Raw genomic sequence first — 26,804 nt, 5'->3', positions numbered from 1 at the left:
ATCTTTGCATCAACTTGTGTTTCTTCTTTCCCATTCTGCCCCCTCTGCCCCTCTGTGTAAGACCCCCCAGCTTTATTACCCCGCCACCTCTCCCCTGCAGACGCTTCTCCATGCAGCCCACAGTAGATCTGCCCATTGGCTGCCCCAATACCCCTCCCAGGTGCAATTTAAAAGCAGCACCCTGCAAATGTCTTGCGGCAGCGGATAGGGGGCTGTTGTTTGCAGGCTTCTATCTCCCTCCCACCTGGTCATCAGGGGATTAAATTACAGGGATGGGAAGAGAACAGGTTAAACACGATGCTGCCCACTATTCCAGAATTCTCCACGTTGGGGGACATTTAAATTAATAGCTTTCATTTGTCGTAACTAACACAGGGGGCGCCCTCTAGCGGCAGCACTGCGCAATGACACATCAGTAGAAATCTGAATTAATGAAAAAGGAGTCACGCCTTTCTCCATTGTTTGTACACAGAGCTAAGCATGGAGAGATGACACTGATTATGGAATAGGATCTGGATCATAAAATGTCCAAAAGAAGAAAAAAAAATGTCAGTTTCAACTTTTGTCCTGATAGATGGTTTTAGAAGAAAAAAGAGTACCTGTCATCCAGCAGCTGTTTTGAGCAATCTAAAATGTACATAGGAAATTCACCTACAGAATTTAAAGCAGAATGCTCAGCAAAAATATGTTAGGAACAAAACTCTAATAAAAGATCAAATAACAAGGTCAGATTTGCTGCATTTTTTTCAACAATCCCTCACAATACTTTTTTCCTAGCGGCCAATGTCCTCTGATGACCTAAATCTTCTGAGCCCAGGTTGTCCTGAGACTTATACCTGCCTGTGATTGGACAATGAAGCTAGAAGCAGCACATTAATGAGCTAATCTATTCCACTTAATCTTTCTCCTCCTATTGGCATGCTTCTTGTCCACATTTGAATTTATCTCCTTTTTCTTCTCCTGCTGTGCAGGTCACATTTAGGGACTGACTGTAAATAGAAGGCTGCATTATATTATAATCAGATTCCACTTTATGGACAATTTGGAGATGGAATATATAAAAAAAAATTGAGATCATCAGTGTGTCCCTGGCTGTTAGGGCACCCAGGGATCGACGCTCACCCCTTGACCGTCAAAGCACCTGGGGATTATTAGTACTTCTCAGCTGTTGGGGTGCCTGGGACCAGAAGTGCCTCCATTTTTGTTAGAGTACCCAGAGATCTTTAGTGCCCTCCTTACTCTTGGGGTACCTGTGAGCCATCAGTGTCTTCCTGACTCTTGGGGTACCTGTGAGCCATCAGTGCCCTTGACTCTTGGGGTACCTGGGAGCCATCATTGCCCTCTTGACTCTTGGGGTAACTGAGAGCCATCAGTGCCTTTGACTCTTGGGGTAACTGGGAGCCATCAGTGCCTTTGACTCTTGGGGTAACTGGGAGCCATCAGTGCCTTTGACTCTTGGGGTACCTGGGAATCATCAGTGCCCTCTTGACTCTGGGGTACCTGGGAGCCATCAGTGCCCTTGACTTTTGGGGTACCCGGGAGCCATCAGTGCCTACTCAGCTGTTGGGGCTCCCACAGGCAGACATTGCCCTCTCAGTTTTTGGAGTGCCTGGTGGCTGCTCGATTGTTGAGACACTTGGGGACTATTGGTACCCACTTTGCTGGGTCCTCCATAGTCCTTAGGTGCTTGGGAAAGCTGATAACCAATGGTAAGGATTCTTATATCCAAAGAAAAATAAACTCTTGAATTGTGCGGTCTTTTGACCAGACGAAAGTGAGATTGCCAGGATTTATGATTATTCATGCCCTAGATTAAGGGACCTCTGCTTTCCAAATGTTTGTGCTGGCACCATTTCCACCCATCTTCTGTTCTGCGCCTGGCCACAATTAGCGGTCAGCCTCATAGGGATATATAAGGAGTTTACAGAGAACTAACTGGTTGCAGAGAGACAAAGTGTAGACATCTGGTGGGACTAGAAATGAAAGTGAATCAGCGGGGAGCACCTCAGACTTCTGGAGAGGAAGTCACCCAGGTGGTTTGATGAATGACTGATTGGGAACGACTGCTGGGCATTCCTATGAAGGAGAATACAGCAGGCTGCTTCTTGCTCCCCTTTTGTCTCTCTCCATAGAACAGAACAGAGCTGTGTGTACAGCACTCATTCATTTATCTGTCACCAAAGATTTCAGGCAACAATATTTGATGTCCAATAGACAACTGTAAAAAGCTAAACAGGAAAGAGATCAGCAATATAAGTCTTGTGGAAGGTGCAGAGCTGCCTCTGGGGTGACACCTTGCCAGTCATTCGATGGCTCACACTGCAGCACTAGTTCCTAAAGTACCAACATCTGTACATTTGACAGCAGCTGACACTGCTGCCCCTATTCATTCTCTATGGGGCTGCCCCAGGGAACAGTTACATATAGGGTCTCTCCCAAGGCAGAAGTTCCGCTGCAATCTCATGGTAAGTGTGAACATAGCCCTAGGATTTTATCCACAAACTCTTTATAAATATAACAATGTACTGGAGGGCCAAAACATAAGGAACATGAAAAGAATTGTAAATGGAAACAATATGTAACTAAGTAGGATTGTTTTTTTCTCTCAGATGGTTTTAGGATACCAGTAAATTGTTCCCAATTATAGAGTTTGGTGTGGGTCGCACAATTCCTCTTCTTTGCACACGAAAATCATAAATCTTTCACTGGCCATATCTTACCTGTGAGAATGCTGGTTGTTTGGTGATCTAAGTCACCATCTTTAATGAGTCAATGACATGAAACAAATGTGAGGTTCTGACTTGTATTATCTTTCTGCGCAGCATACTTGGTTGGAGTCCAGTAACTTCAATATTGAGGAGTAGGCTCCTAATAATTAGAAACAATTTGACAGCTGAAGCCTGGTCCTTTAGGCAGTTCTCTTTAAGGAAAAATAGTTATTACAATAAAGTTGTTTCCAGTTCCAATTTTCTTCCATTAACTCTAACAAATACAATTCCAAGTGCAAGCGGGCAGGCTCTTTATTGCAGAAAGAACAGGTGGGGCGCTATTTATAAATTATTCTCCAGTCGAATTCTCTGAAATTCCCTGGTGGTGAATGTTATTGACATATTTTTCTACAGATCTCATATTAACACAATGACTCGTTCTGCCACCTAGTGGCCAATCGTCAAACGTGCACAGATATCAAAAAAGATAAGAAACAAATTTTATGAGCGAACTCAAGAGAGAATAATTTATAAGTAGAGGCTGTGATGTCTTTTCTGCAAAAAATAAACTGACCTAGCAGTTTACATTTTTTCTTAAACTTGCTTCTCCTCAGTCATCTTCAGCCAACTTGATAGTCCAGACCAAAAAGAAGAAACTCCTGCATATAGATGACCATTTACCTGGCTGCCAGAGCCACACATACAACTTCTAAGCCACTGTAACCAAATTTTTGTGGACCAAGCGGTGTCAGCCATGTCCAGTGTCTTGCTAAACTACTCAACCACTCCCTCAGACCTATAGAAATGAAGGCTTTAATATTTTTGTGTTCCTTTTCTTCACCATAACATTCTAGGCTGGTATTGTATCCTCCAGTTGTGTGATGTAACAGGGGGAAAGTGGTTTCAAGTGAATCTATTTGAAGATAGCAGGCAAGAAGTAGAACGGTCAAGAAAAGTACAATTTCGCTTAGTATTGGCAGCAAGATGTGATTATGGAATATTAACTATGATTTCTCCTGCTGACCTCACCTAAGCTAGAAGTGATGAGAAATCTAACATTTTGCAGCTGTCTGGGGGATTTCTGTTCAGCATCTAAACAGAATAAAATGAAATCTTAGACAGATGACAGGGATTTTAGCCCAGCTCTGCACTATCCAAAGCCTTTTTGGAACCAGGAACTGAAACCAGTTTTAGATATATACGTTTGTGTGAATAATGCCAGCATGTGTCCTACTGAAGCAGGTGAAGTGTGGATTTTTTTAAGTTCTCCCTAAAGCGGACATTTGGGAAGAAACATCTTATCTTTACATATGCTTCCCGTTCTTTTTGGAAGCGTTTTCCCTTAATTCAGAATTTTCTCAAAAGCATCTTGCTACATCCCCAGATCAGGGAAGCTTCCAATGTATCCAGTGTTGAAGCTCCAATAAACCCAGAGCTGCCATTGTGTCCTCACCTCCTTCTCTCCCTGTCATTCATATAAGAAGCCTGCTGGGGCTGTGTGACTTATGAATGGTCAGGAAGCAGGAACTGCAGCACTGGATGCATTAGAGCTGAAGCCCACAGTTCTAGCGCTGTTGAGGAGTGTGCTTTGAAAGGAAGAAAAAGCTAAGTTAGAAGTTTCTGCTCAGACTTCAGCTTCATAATGGATACTTTACCCCCCAACCAGCAGAAATGCAAAAAAGACAAATACATCACTATCTTTTCTTGTTAAGTTTATTGGCATCATTGTCATCTTTACAGAAGAGTCCAGCCTAATATGTAGACTGCCTGGGAGAAAAAAAAAAAAAAAACATAGAAAGAAAGGCAAAAGTGCTATATGGATGCAAGCCACAAGAACAGAGACATTGGGGAGCTCAACTGGCAAAGGGGATTTCATACCAATAGTCTGATCTGCAGCACAGGGGGTGAGGAAGAAGAGGATGAGGGGTCTAATACTACATTACCTGCCAGTGGAGAATAGGAAATTAAAAAAAGCAAGATTATACCCCAGTCTAGAAATAGCGCTCATATTCTACAGGATACCTGGGGAAACCTACCCCCCTTCCCCCCCCGGAGAGAGAGAGCCTAGCAAAATATCCCCTGCAGACATGGCAAGAATATAAAAAAGGTATGGATACAAAGCCGCCCTTCTGAAAGAAGCGCCTGAAACAACCGTTACCCAATGCAACCAAATTCAATTAAATTCTTCTCAGTATCTAACCAGAACTGGATAAACAGGATGCTGAGGGTTGCATAGGCAGTTATTTCAGATGCTTTAAAGAGGCTGCCCAATGAAGAGTTAAATGCGTCTTACCCGCAGCAGCTTGGAGGTATACAGCCCTCAGCTTACCAGGGTCATAGGTAGAGCTGTGGGCTGCAAGTAGACTTGGATCTGATATACTAGGAGTATATACAGCAGTTTGGTCTATTTGTAGGTGACAACTCCTGCCAATACCCTGCTTTAAGGTAAGGACTCAGACTTCACACAGCCCTCAGCTCTGATGTAGTTTAAATAGAACCCTCTGAGTACATCAGATGGATGCATTCCAGGTGCAACAAAACAATATCAATGCTCAATATCTTACAGGTTGTTTATTTTCTAAAACCGTCACAAGCAGAAAATAAATGCTTGTCCTCCACAAACATATGACCTGCCGATTGGAGGGATATAGATCAGGAAGCATGTTAGATCTCTGGAGAGAGACCGCCGTTTTCAATACGGGGAAAAGCTTTTCTTATACAAAGAAAACAGATTTTGCACACCTTTTATTTTACTGCCCTGGAAGTATACCAAGTTGAAAGTTTATTGGCTTTTAAAGGAAGGCTGTCATATGGAAAACCTGCAGGCTGCCATGGCTGACCTTTTAAAAAAAACCTAGTTATGTGACCAACGCTGGTCCTGGCAACTCACCATGTTCCTCTTTTTACAGGTTTCCCTTAAAGCTCAGGGATGGGGGTCATCCCTGGGGGTTAATCAAGAGCATTACTCATTCCAGGAAAGCTTTTTTTTTTTTCAACTGGACCCAAAATGCGTACTGAAACATATATTTAAGTCCAGTAATGCACACCACAGACCTAACTATAGTAGCAAAGGAGCCAAGCAAGGCTCATCTAGTGAAATGAAGGAGGAGCATTTTTTTCTGGCTCTTTTAAAAAGCAAAGCGGTCACCTTAACTGCTATCCAGGCATCCATTTAGCATTGGGATGCAATAAAACGTTTGCCTCTGATGAGTCGAGGAGAGTGGCGCGATTTAACCATTGGCTTCACTTTCAACAGCACCTAAAGGGCTGCTTTTTTTTTCCCAGCTGAACATTTGCAGGCCGAGCACACAAAACATAATACATGTCCTTTATGGTCTAAATACCTGTGCTTCAATACTTAAATCAAAAAGAAAAAAAATATTCTTATACTAATTTATACATTTTAATTGGTTGCATATATTAACATGTACTATATGATTTTTCACTTTTTTTTCGTCCTAAAGAAGCATTATATAATAAATGGAGTCTGTAAAAGTAATGATTAGTTTAAAAGTAAACAAGCAATAACAGATACATACAAAACTCAAATACCTAGTTGAAACCGGGTGCTGAGCTTGCAAAGGAAAAAAAATGGCAGACAAAGGCAACTGGAGGCACCTTAGCTACCCACGAACTAAGGCCATGTACACATGGATACCTGATGGTAATGAGCATCGTGTGCAACGAGCTTGTGCAAAGCATTTGTAGAGATGTCAGCATGATTCCTGAAGCTTTAGGATGAAACCTTTAAAGAAAACACTTCGAGGTTGGGGATGCTAATTGGACTGCTGTCACTTTAAACGAGCAACTTGCAGGCATTTACAAGCTTTAAGTAGTGCTGAAGCCTACCACCTTGCTTAAAGTGACAGCCAGAACTCTCATTAAGATTAGGACCCCCCCCCCACAAATTGAAGCTGAAGGGTTCTTTAAAGGCTTGACAATTGCTTGTTGCAATTGCTTGTGCACACAGCACTCCGTTACAATACTAAAATCCCAGCATGCCATACCAGCAGTTACAGCTTGCCAGTAGCTAAGTCGCCGCGGGTTTTTTTTTACCTCTGTCTATCACAGGATATGCAGCCTGATTAGAGCCTTCAACGGGACATGGAACGATTAAAAAGGATTATTTAACTTTATGAAATAGGTTAATTATACACAAAACTGTAAAAAGGAAAAAAAAAAACAAAAACAAAAAAGTCACAAAGAAAACCTGTCTCTCCGCAAGACACAAAAATAAAGTCATGTTCAAACAAACAGTATGTAATGTTAACCACTTTGTGCCCAAAAGGGGTCTGCAAAGCCAAGGGGTTGCAGGCCTTTTGGCTACACAGGGGGTTAACCCGACAAGGTCGAGTAGTCCACGGGGAAATGGGGTGAGAAAAAATGGCTGTTCTGCTTATAATACAAGTGTTTGTTTCGATTTTATTTTTTGGACCGGTGCCTGGGAGCTGGAGAGGGTGCAGGAGAATATTATTTATTCCTTGACACTCTGGGCAGGGAAGAGAGAGGGTTTCGTGTTCGAAGGCCTAAGTGTGATATCTGTTAGTGAAGGGCTCCGCCGTCGCCTCCCTCTCAGCAGCTGCAGCTCTCCGCCGAGGCCTTTGCCCGGTCATTCTTGTCCAGTTTAATGGGCTCTGGGAATTCATTGTACAGCTCCACCTCTGTTTCCTAGAAGAAAGAAAAAAAATAAAAGTAAGCACACGCTGAATATTCTTCATCTTCTTTTAAAGTGAACCAATGTTTTGCTCAAGAACAACAAAGAGGGAGGCACACTCAATACTTCGTCCTCCTCCTGCATTGACTTTTCTTCCTTGGCAAGGTTCTAAGGAGTCTTAAAACACAATAAGCATTTCTTTTCTCTGGGCTTAGAAACCAAAGTTCTGATTTCCTGCCTTTTCCTCAACACCAGAGAGTGAGTTACTTACCAACTGTGATGCTAAAATTTAAGTGGAACTAAAAACTTGAGATCAGGCCGAGTTTTATTGCAGAATGGGAAAGGTGATGTCCCTTGTGCAATAAGTATTCTTTACCCGACTGATTGCTGGCCATCTGTAATGAATGAATGAACTCAGTCCTGGCCAATCAAGATGGTCAAAGATTGGGATATGGAAGAACACCCGCAACAGAATGGGGACAGACATATAACCCCAGGGTTTCGCTTTAAATAGGACTGAGGGCAAGACAGAACCAAAATTGAGGCTGCTGGAGCAGTTAAATTGTTTGTGGTGCTCGATCGTGCTGGTCAATATGTGAAATAAGGACTGATATGGGAGAGATGATTGTTTATATGGCCACGCACCATTCATTGATGTATTGCCACCTATTGGGGTGTGCAAGGCTGTAGTGTTAGAAACTAACCAATCTCATTCTACAGAGATCAAAAGAAACTGTACTGAAAGCAAATGCTGAATGCCCAAAAGAGAAGCAAATATTTAATTATGTTTTCTTTGTTGTCTAAAATCCAACTCTAAAATGATGCAGCAACTCTTTCAGTACAATTTCCATAATTTGCAGTTCTCTCTTTCCTTCTGAACTTGAACTATCTAGAATGACTGAATCAGAGAGAGTACAATAAAAACCTGATAACATCAGTTTTAATCATGATGTCCTGAGCTGCTGCATGCCATCTTCTAGACACCAACCGCCTGTCTCATGATAGATATGAAAGACTGCATTGTAAAACATTTAAGTGCATCAAAATACAGCAATCAATATCAAGGTGCTTTTTGGAGCTGCGTGTTCTGTAATAAGGAGTTTTAAACTCTCCAGAACCATAGACTAGGAGGAACAGAAGTATACCCTAATGTAATAGGATGACTTGCACAGGCCTAAAGTGCAGTTTACCAGCTCTTGTAGTGGCTGCACTGGGGCTTTTTTACTCTCTTCCTCATCTGGTGATCCCGACAACAACCATCTACTTCTTCTATGAAGGTTCGATTTTATGGAGATCATTGTAGTACTTGCTCACACTCAATTGGACTTGTCCTTGTAATGTAGATAACCTACTTCTTACAGCTTACTAAGCTGCTTCATATTCTACGATGAACCAAAGAAGTGATGAAGCAGCTTGAAAACTGAAAAGTTTAACATTACAAGTTCAGGTAATTGTGATAAACTGCTACTAGATAACTTGATCCTTTTTATCTACTCTCATATGTCTACCATATCATTAAGGCCATGGCTGTCACAGGCTGGACTTTAAACTTTTCTGGCAAGATCAAAAGAAATTTTCTGTACTTGCTACAAAATGTCTTACAAATATAGAAGTCGTAAACCATGCTTTGGTTTTATTATTCTGTATGTAATTTTTTTTTTATAAAGTAGGTAAGGGTTAGAGTATTAGTCATGTTTGTGCATTGATATCGATGTCCCTATTGGGGAGCATCACCCCCTTTATATGTCCTGACGACCAGTCATGTATTGCTTATTACAACTTGAGCTGTCCAAGCAATAGGTGAGGGAGATTTCTCCAATAAGGATATTTCTCTAGTATAAAGTTTGTTTAGTTTGGATTGATTTCCTCTAATTTCCTGTGGTCTTTGTAAGAGGAGCTGAAGAGAAATCTCCCTGGTGTAGTGGGCAAAAAAACACACACAACAGGAAGTGACAATGAAATGTTGGCTGGAAATACACATAAAGCCAATCTCAATAAAGATACACAATGCATAAACCCCAGCATACCCTAATTACCTGTTTAAGTGCATTCCGTGCAATGGTCTGGAAAGCTTGCTCCACGTTAATAGCCTCTTTAGCACTGGTTTCGAAGTACGGGATGTTATTTTTGCTATGACACCAGACCTGTGCTCGCTTTGTGGTGACCTGTATGGAAAAGAACACATCAATGAAAAGTTGATTTAGACCCAGCAGAAAATGTTTTGGACACCCGGATCAGAAAGATGCCATTGGATTTGTTGCCTGTCGAGATTAAAACTCTTAGTGAAGCCAAAAGCTCAGAAAATACCTTCAAGGGACTCTGTATAGCATAAATCTATGGCCAGGCTATGGACATCTAAGCATTAACACATTCTTAACAGAGATTTAAAATAAGCCTTGACTGGCCTTCTGCAGCTGTAGGCACTGTGCAGCAATATGTCCACAAACTTCACATCAGTAGCACCAAGGTTATTGGGCCAAGGGTTCAGCTCACCTTTTCACCGGCTCCCAACAATAACTGGCAGCTCAGCGACTTAGCATTCTCAGCCCAACCTGATTCCGCCTCCAAACTCTGACTATGAAACTCAGTCTACCTCAAAACCCCCTACTTGTAATGACCCTTTAATCTCTCTCAGCAGTTGAATAAGTACACAAGTTGAATACTTTCGAATGACAAGTGAAAGAACATGCACTGTAGACAACATGCTCTTTGGGGAGGGCTAGCGAGAGGCACCTCACTGTGCTCTCCTTAATAACAGCGAATAGGTGTTGTTCCTGATCCGTCAATCCTCGATCTCCCGGAATGGCACCAGAGGAGCACAACTGTTGACAATGATTTAAGATGTGTACGCAGCCTAGTGCTCAGCTAAATCTGCCTCCTATCCCCCCAAAAGCTCCAGGGCTGCATTTTGTATATTGAATGGGGGGACAAAAAGAAATCTTACTTGTCTGTTTTCAAGGTCTATCTTGTTTCCCAGGACAACGAAGGGAAAGTTTTCAGGGTCTCGTGGACTGGCCTGAATAAGGAATTCATCTCTCCAGCTGTCCAAGGTTTTGAACGTGTTAGGCGCAGTGACATCGAACACCAAAACGCAGCAGTCTGCCCCTCTGTAGAAGGCCACACCAAGTGACTGAAATCGTTCTTGCCCAGCTGTGTCCCATATCTACAGGAGGAGAGAAGAAACTTAGCAAACTACTAAGTAAGTGTGATACAGGAATTGTCCCAACGATAGATGGGGGGGGGGAATCAAGAACCTAGCAGTTAATTTCTGTTCTTTAAGCCACCATGTAATTGAAGTAACATTTCTGTTCAGAACATATGAAGATGTAAGCTGGCATGCTGCATGTCACACTCATCATCATGTGATTTACGCTTGTATTTAGGAAATTTGTTACTATAGATACTGGCACAATACCTGATTGTAGAGGCATGCCAAGACAGCTAGGTGGTGCAAGGGATTGTGTGATCACATGAGAGTTAAAGACAACTGCAGACACCAGCAACATATGCTAATAGAACTCAAAATAAAAAAAAAAAAACTGTCCCCATTGCTTTGCATAAAAGAAATAGACAGTTCATCCCTGGAGAACAGCACGACTTTACTGCAACGGCTCATATTACCAGACACTTTTCATGGCCAATCACAGAGTGCTTTGCAAAAGGCCACCAATTGGCCACAAAGGAAAGGGGGATTCGGTCCCCCCCCTTTCCATACAGCGGAACAGCGCTATATGTATAACACTCCCTCATTGTGCAGTCATTGTGCATTGTGCAGTCGTTTTGTTACTGGTAAGGATCATGAAAAAAATTATCTCCAACGGAAATTATGAAACGTGTACGCAGCCTATGATCTGTCATGGAAAATGGAAGCAAGATAACTGCTGCAATACATGAGGATTTACTAACAGGAAGTTGGGACCAGAACATGTTTTTCTACTGGAAAATTTCTTTACTTTTAGTAAAGGGTAACATCAGTCACACAGACCATGAAGATAGGCAAGGCCCACACTGGGCTAAAAACCAAGCTGGTTATTACCCCATATAATTATTATACCTGCATTGTGACCAGCCGGTCATCCACCATCACCTCCTTGGTCAGAAAGTCAGCCCCAATTGTGGCCTTGTACTGGTTAGTAAATTTCTTGTTAACATACTGGTTCATAAGAGATGTCTTGCCAACCCTGAAACAGAACAGAGCAGAAAAAAAAAGTTTTTTAAGCAAAAGGATTAAAGCAAACTAATTGGTACATTTCACCGCCTTATGAATAAGGATGGGGCCACATCTCAGCTCCCCTCCATACAGGATTGTGAGATTTTATCAGCAGTCCCACCTACCAGTACAGCCTGCTACTTCAACTGCATAATACTACTTGACGGTGTATTCAATGAGGCCCTGCAAAGGATGGTAACTTCCAATGTGTAGTAAACCACAGCAGCCAATCAGAATTCTGGTTAGGGTTTTAAGAACACTTATAAGACTGACTGATTGACATCTTGTCTGCTGTAATAAAACTTTAGACACCGAAGCCAAAATCAGATCACAGCCGTGAAACGATCACCTTCAAATTAAAAGAGTCCCAATCCTAGATGGGATTGTATCTCCTGCAAATTGTAAAGTGGTCCTGCTGCGGTCAAGTTTTAGAAGGGTGAGAGTGTAAGCTTCCCGTTTCAGACTGCACTGGCGCTTGCAATTACTCTATAAGGCACTACAGAATTTGATATAAAAAGAAAAAAATGCAGCCAAATATATTTACAAAGAAAACAGAAGTGGGTATCAAGCCAAGGGACCACTCAATGTAGAAATGAAAGTTTAGAGTTTTCTAAAAGCCACTTCCTGCCCAGAATTAGCTGATCCTTGAATGACAAAGCCTACAGAAGGCAATCAACCAGCGCCCACAGTTATTTATTTTTTTTAGAGATTATTTATACATACATACATACGCATATACATACACACACAATAAACCCTGTAAGAATATGTAAATGTCATGTTTGCATTGTTTGTAAGTGTTGACTTACCCAGAATCTCCTAGGATGATGACCTTCAAAAGAACTTTCTTTCTGGATGTCATCTTTCACAAAAAAACTGCATGAAGAAATACAAAATTACTACCAGGACATAAGACAATTGAACAAATGGTAAAGAGAATACACAGAGGAGGGAAGGTGAGAAGTGTCTGGGTGCTAATAAAGAAAAAGACTAACAGTTTTGGAAAAGAATAATACAAACATGTTAAGGTTTTGCTCCAGACAACCATGCATTTTGTAACCTAGAAAGGGGAGGAGGTTTAAATGTTGTGTTGATTGAAGTTTGAAAAACACTTGTCCAATCCTAAGCCAGATACTTTGTTAGACGGTAAACTAGATTTTGGAGACCTTGAAAGTTAGAAAGCAGGCATCTTCTGCCTGCTATATACAATCGATCAGCACACAAACAGGCCATGTCCCCAAAATTCATCAGGTGGGTTAGCTCTGACATGAGGAAGCCAAGTCTTGCCAGCACACAGATATAGAACAAAAAATGTCGATTCTGGTAGCTGAGAGATCAGCTACAGGGAGACCACAAAATCAAAGCTGATGACTTGTCCTCCTGTGCATTTTTTTTGGCCACAGCTTCCACAATTTAGGTTTATAAAAAAAACATTTTGGAGCATCCATTATCCATGCAATCATTTAAAGCACCTTAATAATAATATTAATATAATATATATTTTATATTATATTATAATAAACAGTATTTAAATAGCCAACATATAACGCAGTCTTGTACATTAAATAGAGGTTTCAAGTGACAGAAAGATACAGACAGTGACACAGAAGGAGAAGAGGACCCTGCCCCGAAGAGCTTACAATCTAGGAGGTGGAATTGTAGCAGATTTTAACTAAATGTCAGAACCGAAGAGCATAGATTTGTTTTGATAAAGCGTATCTGTCAAGCTGTCTGCCCTGCTGTAAAACCAGATTTGTTAATTATCAGTGTAGTCATTTTGTGATTTTTCATTGACTAAATACTATGAAAGTTTTTGAGTACTTTCTGGATGCAACAAAAATTATTTCATCCAAATCCAGATTGAGTAGGCAAAAATAAACCGCTAGCTATACCTTTATGATACTTGAGATAACATTGAATAGATTGTATCTGTCTGTCATTTGCAATCCCTATTTAATAAGCCACACTGCGTTAATATTTTGGCGCTATATAAATACTTTTAATAAGGAAGATTAAATAAATATTTCCAGCCCAATATTTCAAATCTTTTACTAAAAGATCTACAAATTAAAAAACACAACGTCATCCTTGTGGTAAAGCTAAACTCTGGGCTTTCTATGTGTATTTGTATATGAATTTTGTTTATGCTCCCCCCCCCCAAAAAAAAAAAATCTGTGTAGTAATCAGATGCCAAAACATTGCCAAATATTTACTGCAGCTTTACCCGATAAATGTTAAGGTTTCTGTTAAGTACTACAAACGGTAAAATCTGATGAGACATCCAAGTGTTACATTGTTGTTGTCCAATATAAAGATTTGCATGTTAACTTTTTGGCTACAACAAGATCAGACACGGCCTACCAATATGGCTGCTTAGATGAAAAGATGTAAAAACAAAATCAGGGCATAGGATAGGAAAGGCTACAAACCAACCGACGAGCTAGACTACTGCTTTTAATTATATCATTGCTGATTAGTGTGGACACCACCAAGGGTTCCATTAACCAACTTTATCCACAGGCTTACATCTGTAAAGTTTCAAACCTGAGAACATATTTTCATTTACTTCCCAGTTCTACTTTAAGGATCTCCTCAGTTCAACAACACTTTAACGTGAGAGCTTCTCGAGATGTCACACTTGCATTGCTGGAATGTGAAACCGATCATGCCGAGAAAAGGCAGCAAGAGTTTTACAAGCGGTTAGGCCACAACCTATGAAGCAAGACCTTTTCCAAGCGTCATCAAAGCACCAATGTCTCTGCCTGGGTTGGCTATTGAGCGATTCTCCCCACCAGCTTCTTATTATAAACAGAGAATGAATTATTGTAATCTAAGCTTAGTTAATTATTAATGCATGCATACATCTATACTTTGAATCCAAAAAATATCAGTCTCTGGTAAATGGATGAGCTATATTCTTGGCAACCTCACTCATCTCCAGTCATTGAACGGCCTTGCTTTGTTCTTGGCTATGGTTGTACATATCTAGTGAGTGAATGGCCTTTGTTTTTGGCTATAGTTCCCAGTGTTCTTCTCAGCCCCTTTTAGTTGAGCACACCAACCAGCACTTTTCGGTGATCACCTGGCTGTTTTTGGATGGTTACTGAAGAGTTGGGTCACATTACAGGGGCTGTTACCTGCCTACAATTTCTTACCACAGTCCTGGTAATTTCTGGGTTAAACACTGCTGCCTATCCATTGACTGATCCTCCAGAGACAGGCAACATGGCCAATGTTCAGATTAAGGCGACAATGCAATATGCCTATTATCTATGTAGCAAATGGACTGGCGGAATTCTTGGGTAAATAGGGAAAATGCAACCTGAGTCACCTCCATCAAGCAAGTGCAGTCTCAAGGAATCCAGTTGGTCTTCGATAAATTGGCAGGATGCGAGTAGCAGGTCACAGCATTGATTTTTTGCAAAGTGACGGCTGAATGCGATTGCTGGGAGACAGAACACTCCCTTGCTTTAAGTCATTCTGCAAAAAAATGAATACAGACTCTTCGCACTCCAAAATGTATTATGTAAAAACAGATTAGCAAAACACCACTAAAGACACAGATCTGGGTTCAGAGCGGCACAATAATCCTTCTCAGGTCAGAAATATGGACTTTAAAAGTCACTTGGGCATCATAAACACAGAACATATGATTGAATGGCTCTGGCATGTGAGCTGTGTGCAGTGCAACATGTAATCAATTATTAACACTTCCATCAGCCTGTGGCCTAATGATCCTGAACATTGTACAAGCCCAACCTGAAAAACCTTTCAGCTAAAGTGTTCAGAGGAAACATTCGTGTCATATTTAAAGAGCACATGCCACCTTTTATTTACAACATAAGGCAGTGCTAAATCTTTAACCCCTACCATGAGTTCCCATATAAATTTTTTAGCTGTAGCTTCCTCAAATGAGAATGTTGTAGGTGCCTGAATACCCTGGAATTCTATATTGTGTTCCAGAAGTTGTCAGGCAGAAGTACTGGAAGATTTACTTTGCTCTATTGGCAATGTGTACGACACCAAAGGTCTGCGAGTTGGGTGGGGAAAACCACATTGTGCAAGGAAGTGCCTTAAAAGGGTGATCCTGCTTATGTTGGTACCATTACTGCAACTTGTAACTAAATATTACCCAGAAAGACCAACACATGGGTGGAGAGTTGCAGTAAGTTACCTGGGGGTCACATAAAAAAATAAGGGGGGGGGGGGGGGGCAGAAAGCAATAGAAGGATTTGCCCAAAATGCAAATGTTGGCGCAAAAGAGACAAGGGAAGCAAGAAAATGTTAGAAGTAAGATGGCATTAAAGGGTGAGAAATTAAAATTAAATTGAATAATTACAACATTTGAACAGTTTTATTGTTTGCTATAGCTTGGTGGAAGATCCTCTTTAAAGATGATCTAAATATATATATACACATACACACACATATACCTAAGACTTCTGGGGAATTGTAACATTTTCTTCAATAGACAGTTCACTAATTTTGGTTATTGCCACTAAAAATACATAACACAAACCCAAGCGTGAACGCTGCCAAACACCAACCACAAGGAGATTCTGACTATACAATCCTATCACCAGTCAGAGAACAGTGAAATAGTGCAAACACATTGCAACCTGCATAGATGCAATTTGTGACCGTTGGAGCTAGCAAGAAGACCTGGCCGGTATATTGTGAGGAAAACAAACTGATCCTCCTGTGACCCAATTAATAAAGGAGAAGTCAGAGACTAAACAATGAAACCAACACTATATAACTTGATTGCAGAACCAACCTAATTCTATCATGTTCCATCCTTTTTTTTTATTGCCTTATTCTGTTGTAACTAAGTTCTTAAAGTATAATTGCACTTTAGATAAGAATCATGGAATGGAGTTTGTCTTTGCATGTACTAGAAACATGCCAACATAACATTTTCTTCAGGTTTTAAATAAAAAGCCTTCATGGGGAAGTGTGGGGGATACACAGTAAGATATATAAAGTCATTTAAAGGTTAAAATGATTTTCCCGATAGATAATGCTACCATTTACCACTCTGCAAACGACCAGAAGGCAACATTGTAAGGTTGTGTACGCGTTAGATTTTCATTGATGGTAACATTCTTTCAAGATCAGTGATGAACGGAAGAACGAGCACTCTACACACAACGCCGTTCTGTTTTTTTTGGAGACCAGAGAGGAGAGGACAAGAGAGTGAGCTTTGCGCCTTTGTCTCGCAAAGCAGTCGTCCTTGATCGCCACTCATGTATCCATGAACGACGTTGGGCGACACGTCAGATTCTCACCTGAGATGAGCCCGACTGTTCCTCTCAGGCAATAGTTATCCGATGGGAGTATGTAGCCTAACTTGTATAAAGTTACAAGGCAAGAGGCAGAAGGGGGTTCGGTGTGTTCGAAATTCATAAAAACAGCCAATGATTTGGGCACCGGGACAACCGTGTCATCTACGAGCCTGTATTGTTCTGCAGCCTGAACAAAGATGGTTCTGTACTTCCGGCAAGAAAAGCAGAGGAAGGCCATGTTATTGGGAGTCCTGTGATCTTTGTGAAAGGTAATAAAATACCTGGAAGTGTTACATCAGCACATTACACATAAAAATATTATATGTCTGATGACAGGCCAACATCAAGAATGCTTCTGGGGCGTATTACCAGTGTGAACCAGGAGCCTCAAAACAAACGGTTCTCCAAAATAAGAGTTGAACCCACACCCTGCTGGATGTCATGTAACCTACATCGTGTTCTCCCCAGCCCTATTTAGTTGGACGCAACACAGAGCAATTTTAAATAACCACCCAGCTTTTTATGGTGGTTACTGAAAAGTTGGGTCACAACACAGAGGAATCTGAAAGTTGGGGAATAATAGAGAAATGGGACATACTAGAATTAGCATTAGAAAGTTGGAACAAAGTAAAGGGGTAGGTAGAAATCTGACAGAATCATAGGCGGTTACTAGAATGCTATGACATCGACAACTAGGAACGCTGAATTTTCTCCCACTTTTTGACCACCCAGCTACAGCTTTTTCCAAACCAGCTTTAAAATTCCTGGGAAAAAAACACTACTGACCCTTTGGCCTTCCTACAGTCCACTGATGCCATCACATCTGTTGGTTGCTGCAAGGCACAAGTAGCCATAAAAGATGAAGTAAACTAAAATAAAGAGTCCTTGTCCCAAATTCAAAGTACATCCCAAGATTCAGAACTCCTTAGGCACAGTATATGAAGTATTATATCCCGAATGGGAACCAGAACAACACTGCAGGGTGACCAACATCCTGGCACCAAGAGAATATTAGAAAATGAAATATTAAAGTGTTGCATATAATACATTTAGCATGCTGTTAGTGAGTAATAAAAAATTGGTTTCATAGCAACAACATTCTAAGTATTAGTCACAGATCCTTCTCATCAGTCTATAAAACTTCTGTTCATCCAGAATGTCTGCAAGGCTGTGAGCTTAGCTGTAAAAATCTAACAGAAAAAAAAAACAAGTTTAACAAAGAAAGAAGTCGTATGGGTTTGATCCATTAACATTTCCATAGCTATGTTTGTGTGAAAAATAAAAATCAAGTCTAATCAATGTGGGCTCTTTACAGAAGACCCTGTTGTTTCCATAATATTAGTATCAGCAACATTTTTCCTACAAGATTACTGTGTGTGCATCTAATCTCCCTGTCAATATTTATATTCTGATACTGAATAGGCCTGAGACCCACCAACATCTGCAGTCCCAGGCAGACTCAGCAGTCACTTAGCCGATGCTCTGTACTATTCCCCTACGATCAATAATTAATATTTAAAGGTTCAATGAGCAGCCTTGGATTTATCCTTTAACAAGGCAAAAGGGCTGACAGCAGGAGCTCAAACAATGAAATGCTGAATAATGCCAGCAGTGACACATCCTCCAATTAGCACAATTACAATCAGTTTACACTTTGTTGATATTTTTGTGCACCAACAACTCCGAATGGCATCTGCACGGGTGTGTAGATTATAAATCATTAATCATTCCCTCAATCCTAACAAGTGGGTAGTCATGCTCCTGTTATCTGTATTGCGGAGAAGGGCCTGGCACAAACAGAAATTGACACTCCCAGGAAGTGGTCAGATTCCTAATAATTGTATACAGACTGCAACATGGAAAAAAAACAAACAAATATCATGCAAGTGCTTATTTAAAAACTACTGAAAGGTAGGTAAGTATTATTTAAGGCAGAAGGGACTTTGCAAGCAAGACTTTTGAGAATCCACAATCAGGGCCTGATCAAGGTTTCCCCACAAGGAACTTTTCTTTCGCATGCACGCCATTGTCCTATTCATTTCTTTAAAAAGCTTTGTTCTGCAAGACCACTGGAGAGCGCTATGGGTGGGTGTAGCTGCAAGCTTTCTGTAAAGCCCAGCAGTGCCCCACCTCACCTGCATCTCATGGTGATTGAACAATAGAAAGCAGATGAAGGGTGGGTGAAAAGTCAATTCACCAAAAGTCATCAACATTGACATTAAAGCAAGGTCATTCTTTTCCTAATATAATTAGTTTCTGATACAAAACAGAAGTGACAAGTTTACTTCTAGCAGATGTGCCCCATATATGCAAATAAAAACTGTAAAAATGATTTTACCTTCTCCTCATGTAAGCAATAGCTGATACTTTTCACCAATGCTAATTTTGTCTTGTGTTACAACATGCTGTTCTATTCCTAAACAGCCCTCTGTTCCTCAACACTTCCAGGAACCGACAGAGGGTCCAGGATCTTGGGCAATCGCAATAGGAGAGCTAAACAACACAACAACAAAATCCCTTCACTGATAAGTGATGACACAACACCATGACTGTTCATTCACTCATACGAAATCTTGTAAATCCGCGCACACCTAGTAATTCCAGAAGTTATGTGCTATGGAACTGGATCTCAGATTTGAAGATTTATAGCAAGGCAGAAGTAGCAGCAAGGCCTGAAAAACGCAACAAATGCGGACTGCAAAATTTCAAATGATCTATGCAAAATATTCAGAATCTTTATACATAGATGATTTGAGAGGATTGCACAAAAACCTAACATATGAATTATCTTGAGCTTTAAATGAGACAGACACACATCCCTGCCTAAAGAAACTGAAAGAGAATTATTCAGTCAACAGCATCCAAATCTGTTCTTCCATGTGCAAAAAAAACAAGCTTGGCTACAACATGATCTGATCAAGCAAGGTGATCCAAAATACAAAAGGAAGGAAAACAGCTGACCAGGAAAAAAAAAAAAAAAAAAAGGCCGAAACTGGAATGTGGGCGGAGACTTTAGAAAGGGCCCCGCCTCCCTGAGTCACACCATTCTGTGCAGCTGACTCACTAAATCACAAGAAAATATTGAAAAACTTAAGCCTGCCTTAACCAAAGTATAGCCGTGTTTAAGGAAGTGACAATACATGGCACGCACAGCGAGCTTCCTCATACACTGCAGCCTCTGCAATTAAAAAAAAACTGTTTGCAACCTTACAACACAGTAGCTTTAGTAATGGGGGCTGCCATTAAAAATGAATTCTTTACCCTGCCAGATAGGGCTGTGCAGCAAAGCTCAGTAAACTCAAACTGGTTGGGCAGAAAAATAAATCATATGACAGCCCTAGACATTTCAATTTCACACTCAGTAGTTTGCCTGGAATTCTGTTTTAAGGTCTTTGATCTAAAAGAAAAACTGCAATTGATTATTAAATGTACTATACATTTTTGCATTGCAAAATACAGCATGGAACTTGTTCTGGTATGAGCATGGCAGGACAACAGAGGTCTTTCAGAAAGCATCTTATGTTAAATCACATCAACACATGGCATCAGACTGCTGCCAGTCTCTTTTACAGAAAATGTGATTTCCTGCAGTGAACATGAAGATACAATCCCTGCAATAAAAGTAAATGAACAGAGAGAAGATAAAATGAGCCTGCCCCTGATCTTCTTGCTCGCCAAAACACTTTCAGCATCCAAAATCTATGCCAACTAAGGACACACTAGTATGTAGTGGTCAGCTTGTGAATACAGTAAACATCATTTGGGTTGAGATGTGGGTATATGGGCTGACCATTTAATAAGCCCAAAATGTCCCAATCACCTGTCTGAACAGTGGGCCATGTAACCATTACAGTATCCTCCCCGGCCCATTTTAGCTGGGCACACCACCCAGCACTTTTCAGTGACCACCCAGCTGCTGACTGGTGGTTACTAAAGAGTTGGGTCACAATACAGGGGCAGCCACCAACCTACAGCTTCTTCAAAAAAAAAAAAAAAAAAAAATCCTTGAGAGAATACTGCATTATCTATCCAGTTTTACAAATCAGTCCCCTCCCCTTTAGCTCAGACTTGGTGCAGACCCCATGTACATAGCATTTTGTACTTTATTGGTGATCCTTAAAATCTGACAAACACACCAACCTCTCAAACTGCTAATCTCGGCACACGCTGCTGCACAAAAAGGACACACAAACCTTGTCGGTGTGTTATGATGGATGGTCCAAAACCCTGAAATGTGCATTTCCAAAAAAAAAAAAAAAAAAAGAAATGGGTTAACTTCATGTATTCAAGCTTCAGCCACCAGAAAACCCTCAAGACCTAATTGTTGTATGAAGAATCATGTGGTTAATCAGCTGCTTAAGTCACAAGGGAGGGACAGCACGTGTGAACAAAGAGCCTGATGGATGCAGCGTAAAAGCCTCAGCAGCCGGGGAAGGGAACCCCGCAGTGTGCTGCCTTATATCAGGTTATGGCAGGTTTGAAAGAGCCAGGCCATCAATAGAATTGCATAATGGCGGCTGTGATTTATTAATAAACCAGCGATCTGCGTGCGATGGGGAATCTCTGCAGAAGCAGCATCTCTGATCCATCTGCTCATTTTCCCCCAGCTGTCGGTTTACCTTCTGTTACCAAAAATGCTGCATACAGTATCCACACACTGTGACTTGTCTACCTATAAACAGTGTACATCCTCCACTCTATTTTCCATTAGGGAAAGTTTTTACTATTCACACCAGAGGGATCATCTGACCAATTAAAGTAACCTGTTATGAGACAAACCGATAAGCTGCCATTGCTGACCCTCTTTGTCAGTGTGAAGTTCAGACAAGCAGCACAATCTTGCTGCAATACTGAATCAGTGACCTGGCTCAAGAAAGCAGATGAGGGTTTTTTCTAATCTGCATGATTGTTCTGGGTCAGCCACACAAATTAATGAAAGAGGTAACAGCAAAACAGCCAGGCAAACAGCATATTATTATTAATATTACACAGGACTTATATAGCGCCAACATGGCCATGTCCCTTCTTCAATAATTCTTCCTACCTGCCTGATTGCTCTGGGTATCTGTTAAAAAAAAAACAAAGCTGTGCATGCGCAGCTTCAGTTGCCGTGATACTTTGCAATCCCAGCTTCCCTTTGCGCATACCGGGATTGAAAAAACTTGCAGTCATCATCCTGGCCTGGCCAACCAGGATGGCCAAAGAACATCTACAGGATGAGGAAAAAAAAGAAAAAGAAAGATAGTGGCACCCTGCAAAGGAGCGGGACAGGTGAGTATTGAGCGTTTTGTTCCTCCAATATACTGCAGCCAGATTTCACAGATGAACACACAAAGGGCGTGTTTCCGCCTCTACTGCATTGAAATTTCAGGCATTAGTATCAGCCTGGTCCAGTTTTCTTCGGAGGACGACAGAACTCCTCCACGCTATGTAATAAAGTTGAGAAGACATGGGAAGGTTCGGTAGTCCCAACACTTCCTGTTCTAGGGTGGCAACGCTGCTTTTTCATAGCCCAGTTTGGTAATGTAGTTATTTTCGGACAGGAAAAGCATTATTGACAAAAGTGATAGGAGAAAAATGCAGCCACCACATCTAAGGGCCAGTGAAATACTATATTACATATTACATAATATTACATATTACATAATACAGTGAAATACATTGTTGCTTCTGTGTTTGGGTATACTTAGATTTAGAGGTTTTTCATATGCACAGCTAAAACTGAAGTTCCCTTTATGCCAAAAAAATCCCAGAAAAAAAAAATGCAAATGTAGCACTGGGCACTTCTGAGACAAGCAGCTACCCTTGGGAATTCGGTCCGCTGTCTGAAGCTTTGATCTTCTTACAGCGTGAACACGCTCACATGCTTTACTTCCGACTGCACCACGGAAACCCATCACCAATGAGACCTAAAAATCCCCTTTTATTTCTATAGCACAGAATTCAGGAAAATGAGGGAAGAGGAGCTTTCTATTCTCAACCTGTGCTGGCAAAGTAAATTGTGAAACCGCTCAGTTTTCTTTGTTCCATGCATTTCCTTTGATTTAATCATGAGCAGAGCAGGAAAAACCTCAGGAGACAGCCAAGTCCTAAGTTATAGTAAATCCTTTTTTTTTTTTTGAAAATTGCTGCAGGGTCTCAATTTCTTAACCCTTCAACTACCACAAGTAATGGAGAGCAGCAGTAATGTAGAGTACACAACCACAATAGCAGTTATAACTTTATATTTGCTGGAACATTTATTCTATGGAGAAAGGGAGAATAAGGGCATTTAACACAGAAAACATCTGGAGTTGTCAGGGGCCACATTGAAGTCCCCTATTCTTTGTCCATTAGCAACCACCAATTCCTTCATTATCTCCATCATAACTACATTTTATGAGACCTTAAAGTACCTGCAGGACTATATACATGTTTCATTCTCTGCACACAACTGTAAAGACCTAAATTTGTTCCACTGTTCGGAATCTCTTATTTAAGCCCTTCTGAAACCTATACCTTACACAAAAACCACATGCAAAACAAAGGTCCAGGAACTAGGTAGCCAAATTCTAAACAAGCCAAAGGGAAATTCCCCTTTGGCCATACCTGTCTTAGTGACAACGTAAAGGTGGAATTCCCTTCTTTGGAAGAAATTACCTCTTAATTACAGGTATAAAAAAAAATTTCTAACACTTCCCTACTCTACCGAACAATGAAAAAACTGGGTTAAATTCAATTTGGAAATTGTTATTCACACAAATACTACAATCCTTTCACATTAAATCTGTTCGAGTAGAGAAAAAAAAAAATATATTCTATTGCCCAGTGACCTCTGCACCAAATAATACCTAATAATGTGCTCTTCCGATCTGAAGCCAGGGCTGTCATACAGAGGGTCGTGGGTCCTCCAGCAACATTTAAAGTTTGCACAATCAGGATCCAGCATTTTCCCAAGCTTTTTTGGCTGGACACAGTAACCACCCGGCTTTTTTTCGGTGGTTACTAAAAAGTTAGGTCACAGTACAGGAGCTGCCGCCAGCCAACAGCTTCCTCCCAACCCAACTAAAAAAAAATTTCGGGAGAACACAGAGGACCCCCTATATATATTCCCCAGGGCAGTCAATGAACGTTGCTGTTCCTTTACAAAGGAAAAAAAAGAAGGTTCGCTGAACAGCAGAGATTAAACTTAGTTTTAAACCATTGCACCAGCTGTAACCAGCACTGTACGTTAAAAAGGGCCCCTGCCCGAAGAGCTTACAATTAATGCACCAGAGAACAAATATTTTATTATTGTAGCTCACTACTCCTTAGATGTAATGATTGCATCAGTATTCTTTATTTCAGTCATTGTCTTCCTTCATTTTCACCCAATGACTCTGCAAGTATGTCTCCCCCTTCTAGGGCTGCAACACTCCCTCACCATACTGAATCTTTGGAGATAGTCACCCTTAAAGAATAAGTGTTTGAAGGCTGCAGATGCAGGACATCTCTTCTATTCCATACCAAAGGCCACACAGAAACCCGTGAAAAATACAAACTAATAGCACAGGTTATCAGTTATTAGATTTCCTTGCAGGATCAAAAAAGTCATTTTTTTCCACTACACAAACGGTTTACAAAACCAGCAAATGGGAGATATTGTTAGGACTTAAGCTGCGTACACACGGCAAATTTTTCTCGCCCGATAATCGGTATCGGCCAATTATCGGGCGAAAATCTGCCGTGTGTACAGTCGGTAATAAACCCCGCCCCCTAGGCACTCTTGATTATTAGGCTCTGAATCACAACACAACACAGCGATTATACAGCAAAAATAACCCTATTAATCAACATGTCATAAGGCAACGTTACACAATGCCAAACTTGCAGGATACAGATCATTTGCCAACCGTCATAACTGTAGATTATATTTCCCTGCAGAAAATGATTGTATGATCAGCAGCTGAACCCTGAACATAATACTGACGAGGCATTTTGGGATTTGCAGTTCCTTGACAGATTTAGCAGGAAAGGACAGTCTGGCCCAAAAACCTAAATTTTATTTTTGACAAATATTCAACAAATTTGTGCAACGTTTTTATTTTATATATCAATATGACTGACAAACTGATTTTTCAAAGTGATGAGAAAATTATTTTTGGCAGACTGGTATCCGTGCAAATTATGAGAAATGTTAAAAGTCTGTGGGGGACATCGACATCTGTGGTATAAGTTGTTAATTGAAGCAGAACTAAACCACCCTGTACATTTAAGCTCCAGACCTATTTCTTCCTAGGTGATAGCTGTACAAATGGCGGCACGCAGAGTATGGCTGTACAAGGCTGTGTAAAAATATGATTTAATTGCACCTGACAAATTTCTTTTTCAAATGCATAACTACTACTCCTCTATGACCACCCAAAGCAAGTTACTGAAATCATAAACTCTGCACAAAAGCTGATTCACAAGTACAACAAGACAACTTAAAAGCCTATTGATTACCTATAGACTGCAGAGTGCCTCTTGCTCCCAGATTGAATTTGCTGACCATATTGGGCTTTCCATGCTTACAGAAGACCACAGCTGGTTAATATACTTCCAAGCCCATCAAGCTCAGCAGAATGAATAACAACAGTCAGGACAAGGAACAGAAATTGTTGCTTTGTAACAATGATTCAAATGAGGAAGTTAAAAAACAGAACAAAAGTCTCCTGCCACTTCATATAACAGAGAATGATAAAAGGGATCTGAGATCAGATTGTTCAATACACAGCCAAAAGGGCCACAACACGCTATGAAAGGCACAGACGATGCCTGGACTAGGAATAACCATACTTTGCTCAACACAAATATATATACACACACACACACACACACACACACATATACACAGAGTTCTCCCCAGGTCCTTTTAGCTTGGGTGCACCACCAGGCACTTTTCAGCACCCACCCGGCTGTTTTTGGGTGGTTACTAAAGAGTTTGGTCACAATACAGGGGCTGCCACCCGCCTTCAATTTCTTCCCACCCGGCTTAAAAAAATTTCTGGGTTGAGCACTGCATACAAATACATATATATACATATACACATACGAGGGGGTGCTGAGAAGTTCCTGGCTTTGCCCCCTTCCAGATGAAAAAGAAAAATGAGTGGGGGCATATGACAGCCTAATATCTTGTTATGTAACTGTGCAAACATCAGGTCTTTACGATTCTTAAAACTGTTTTTTCTTTTAGTGAGAAGCCGTGATGGCAGAGGCACAAGCATGTTTCACGTCATTGGAGTTACAGGCCGTCATAAAGTTTTGTTTCTCCAGGGAAAGTCAGCAAGGGACATTCACACTGAGATGTCACAAACACTGGGGGAGAAGTGTCCTTCCTACAGCACTGTCAAAGCCTGGATATCTCGTTTCAAGACTGGGCATTTCACCGTTGAAGATGACCCCCGCAGTGGGCGCCCCCCAACCTCAACTGACCCAGCAACCTGTGATGCTGTCCATGTGCTGATAGATGAGCTTTCAGCGAAGTGGGTGCTGAAATGTTTGAACAGTGATCAGAAGAAGGAACGAGTTGAAGCATCCAAAGCCGTTTTGGCCCATTTTGAAGCTATACAGGACTTTTCGGCTAGGTTAGTGACTGAGGATGAAACCTGGCTCCACATCCATGATCCTGAAACCAAGAAACAATCAAAGGAATGGCGCCACAGCGGGGTCCCCTCGGCTCAAGAAGTTCCGAACCCAGAAATCGTCCAAAAAAGTCATGGCGTCCGTTTTCTGGGACAAGGACGGTATTCTGTTGGGTGGACTACCTACCTCAGGGCTCTAGTATCACTGGACAGTATTATGCTAACCCCCTGGACCCGCTGAAGGAGGCAATTAAGACCACACGCTGTGGAAAGTTGACCAAAGGGATCCTTTTTTTGCAGGACAATGCACCTGTGCACACGTCCAACGTTGTGGCTGCCAAATTGAACACCCTGGGTTTCCAA

At 41.1% G+C, this 26,804-nt stretch overlaps 1 protein-coding gene across 2 annotated transcripts in view; it reads right to left on the bottom strand.

The window, feature by feature from the left end:
- Positions 1-4,407: 4,407 nt before the first annotated feature.
- Positions 4,408-26,804, bottom strand: part of RAB7A (RAB7A, member RAS oncogene family) — a 31,184-nt gene continuing 8,787 nt past the window's right edge. The window contains exons 1-6 of one of the 2 annotated variants that reach the window (XM_072420563.1): positions 25,321-25,424; positions 12,382-12,448; positions 11,417-11,543; positions 10,307-10,525; positions 9,399-9,527; positions 4,408-7,376 (exon numbers count right to left, since the gene is read on the bottom strand). In XM_072420563.1, the coding sequence (XP_072276664.1) occupies positions 7,281-7,376; positions 9,399-9,527; positions 10,307-10,525; positions 11,417-11,543; positions 12,382-12,434 (624 nt within the window). In that variant the 5' untranslated portion in view covers positions 12,435-12,448; positions 25,321-25,424 and the 3' untranslated portion in view covers positions 4,408-7,280. Of the gene's footprint in view, positions 7,377-9,398; positions 9,528-10,306; positions 10,526-11,416; positions 11,544-12,381; positions 12,449-25,320; positions 25,425-26,804 lie in introns of those variants that run through there. The other variant, XM_072420561.1, reaches the window with a different exon arrangement.

This window comes from Pyxicephalus adspersus, chromosome 8, assembly GCF_032062135.1.
Source record: "Pyxicephalus adspersus chromosome 8, UCB_Pads_2.0, whole genome shotgun sequence".
Classification (NCBI taxonomy): domain Eukaryota; kingdom Metazoa; phylum Chordata; class Amphibia; order Anura; family Pyxicephalidae; genus Pyxicephalus; species Pyxicephalus adspersus.
Note: the sequence above shows the minus strand (reverse complement) of the source record. Positions and strands in the feature narration are given on the sequence as shown.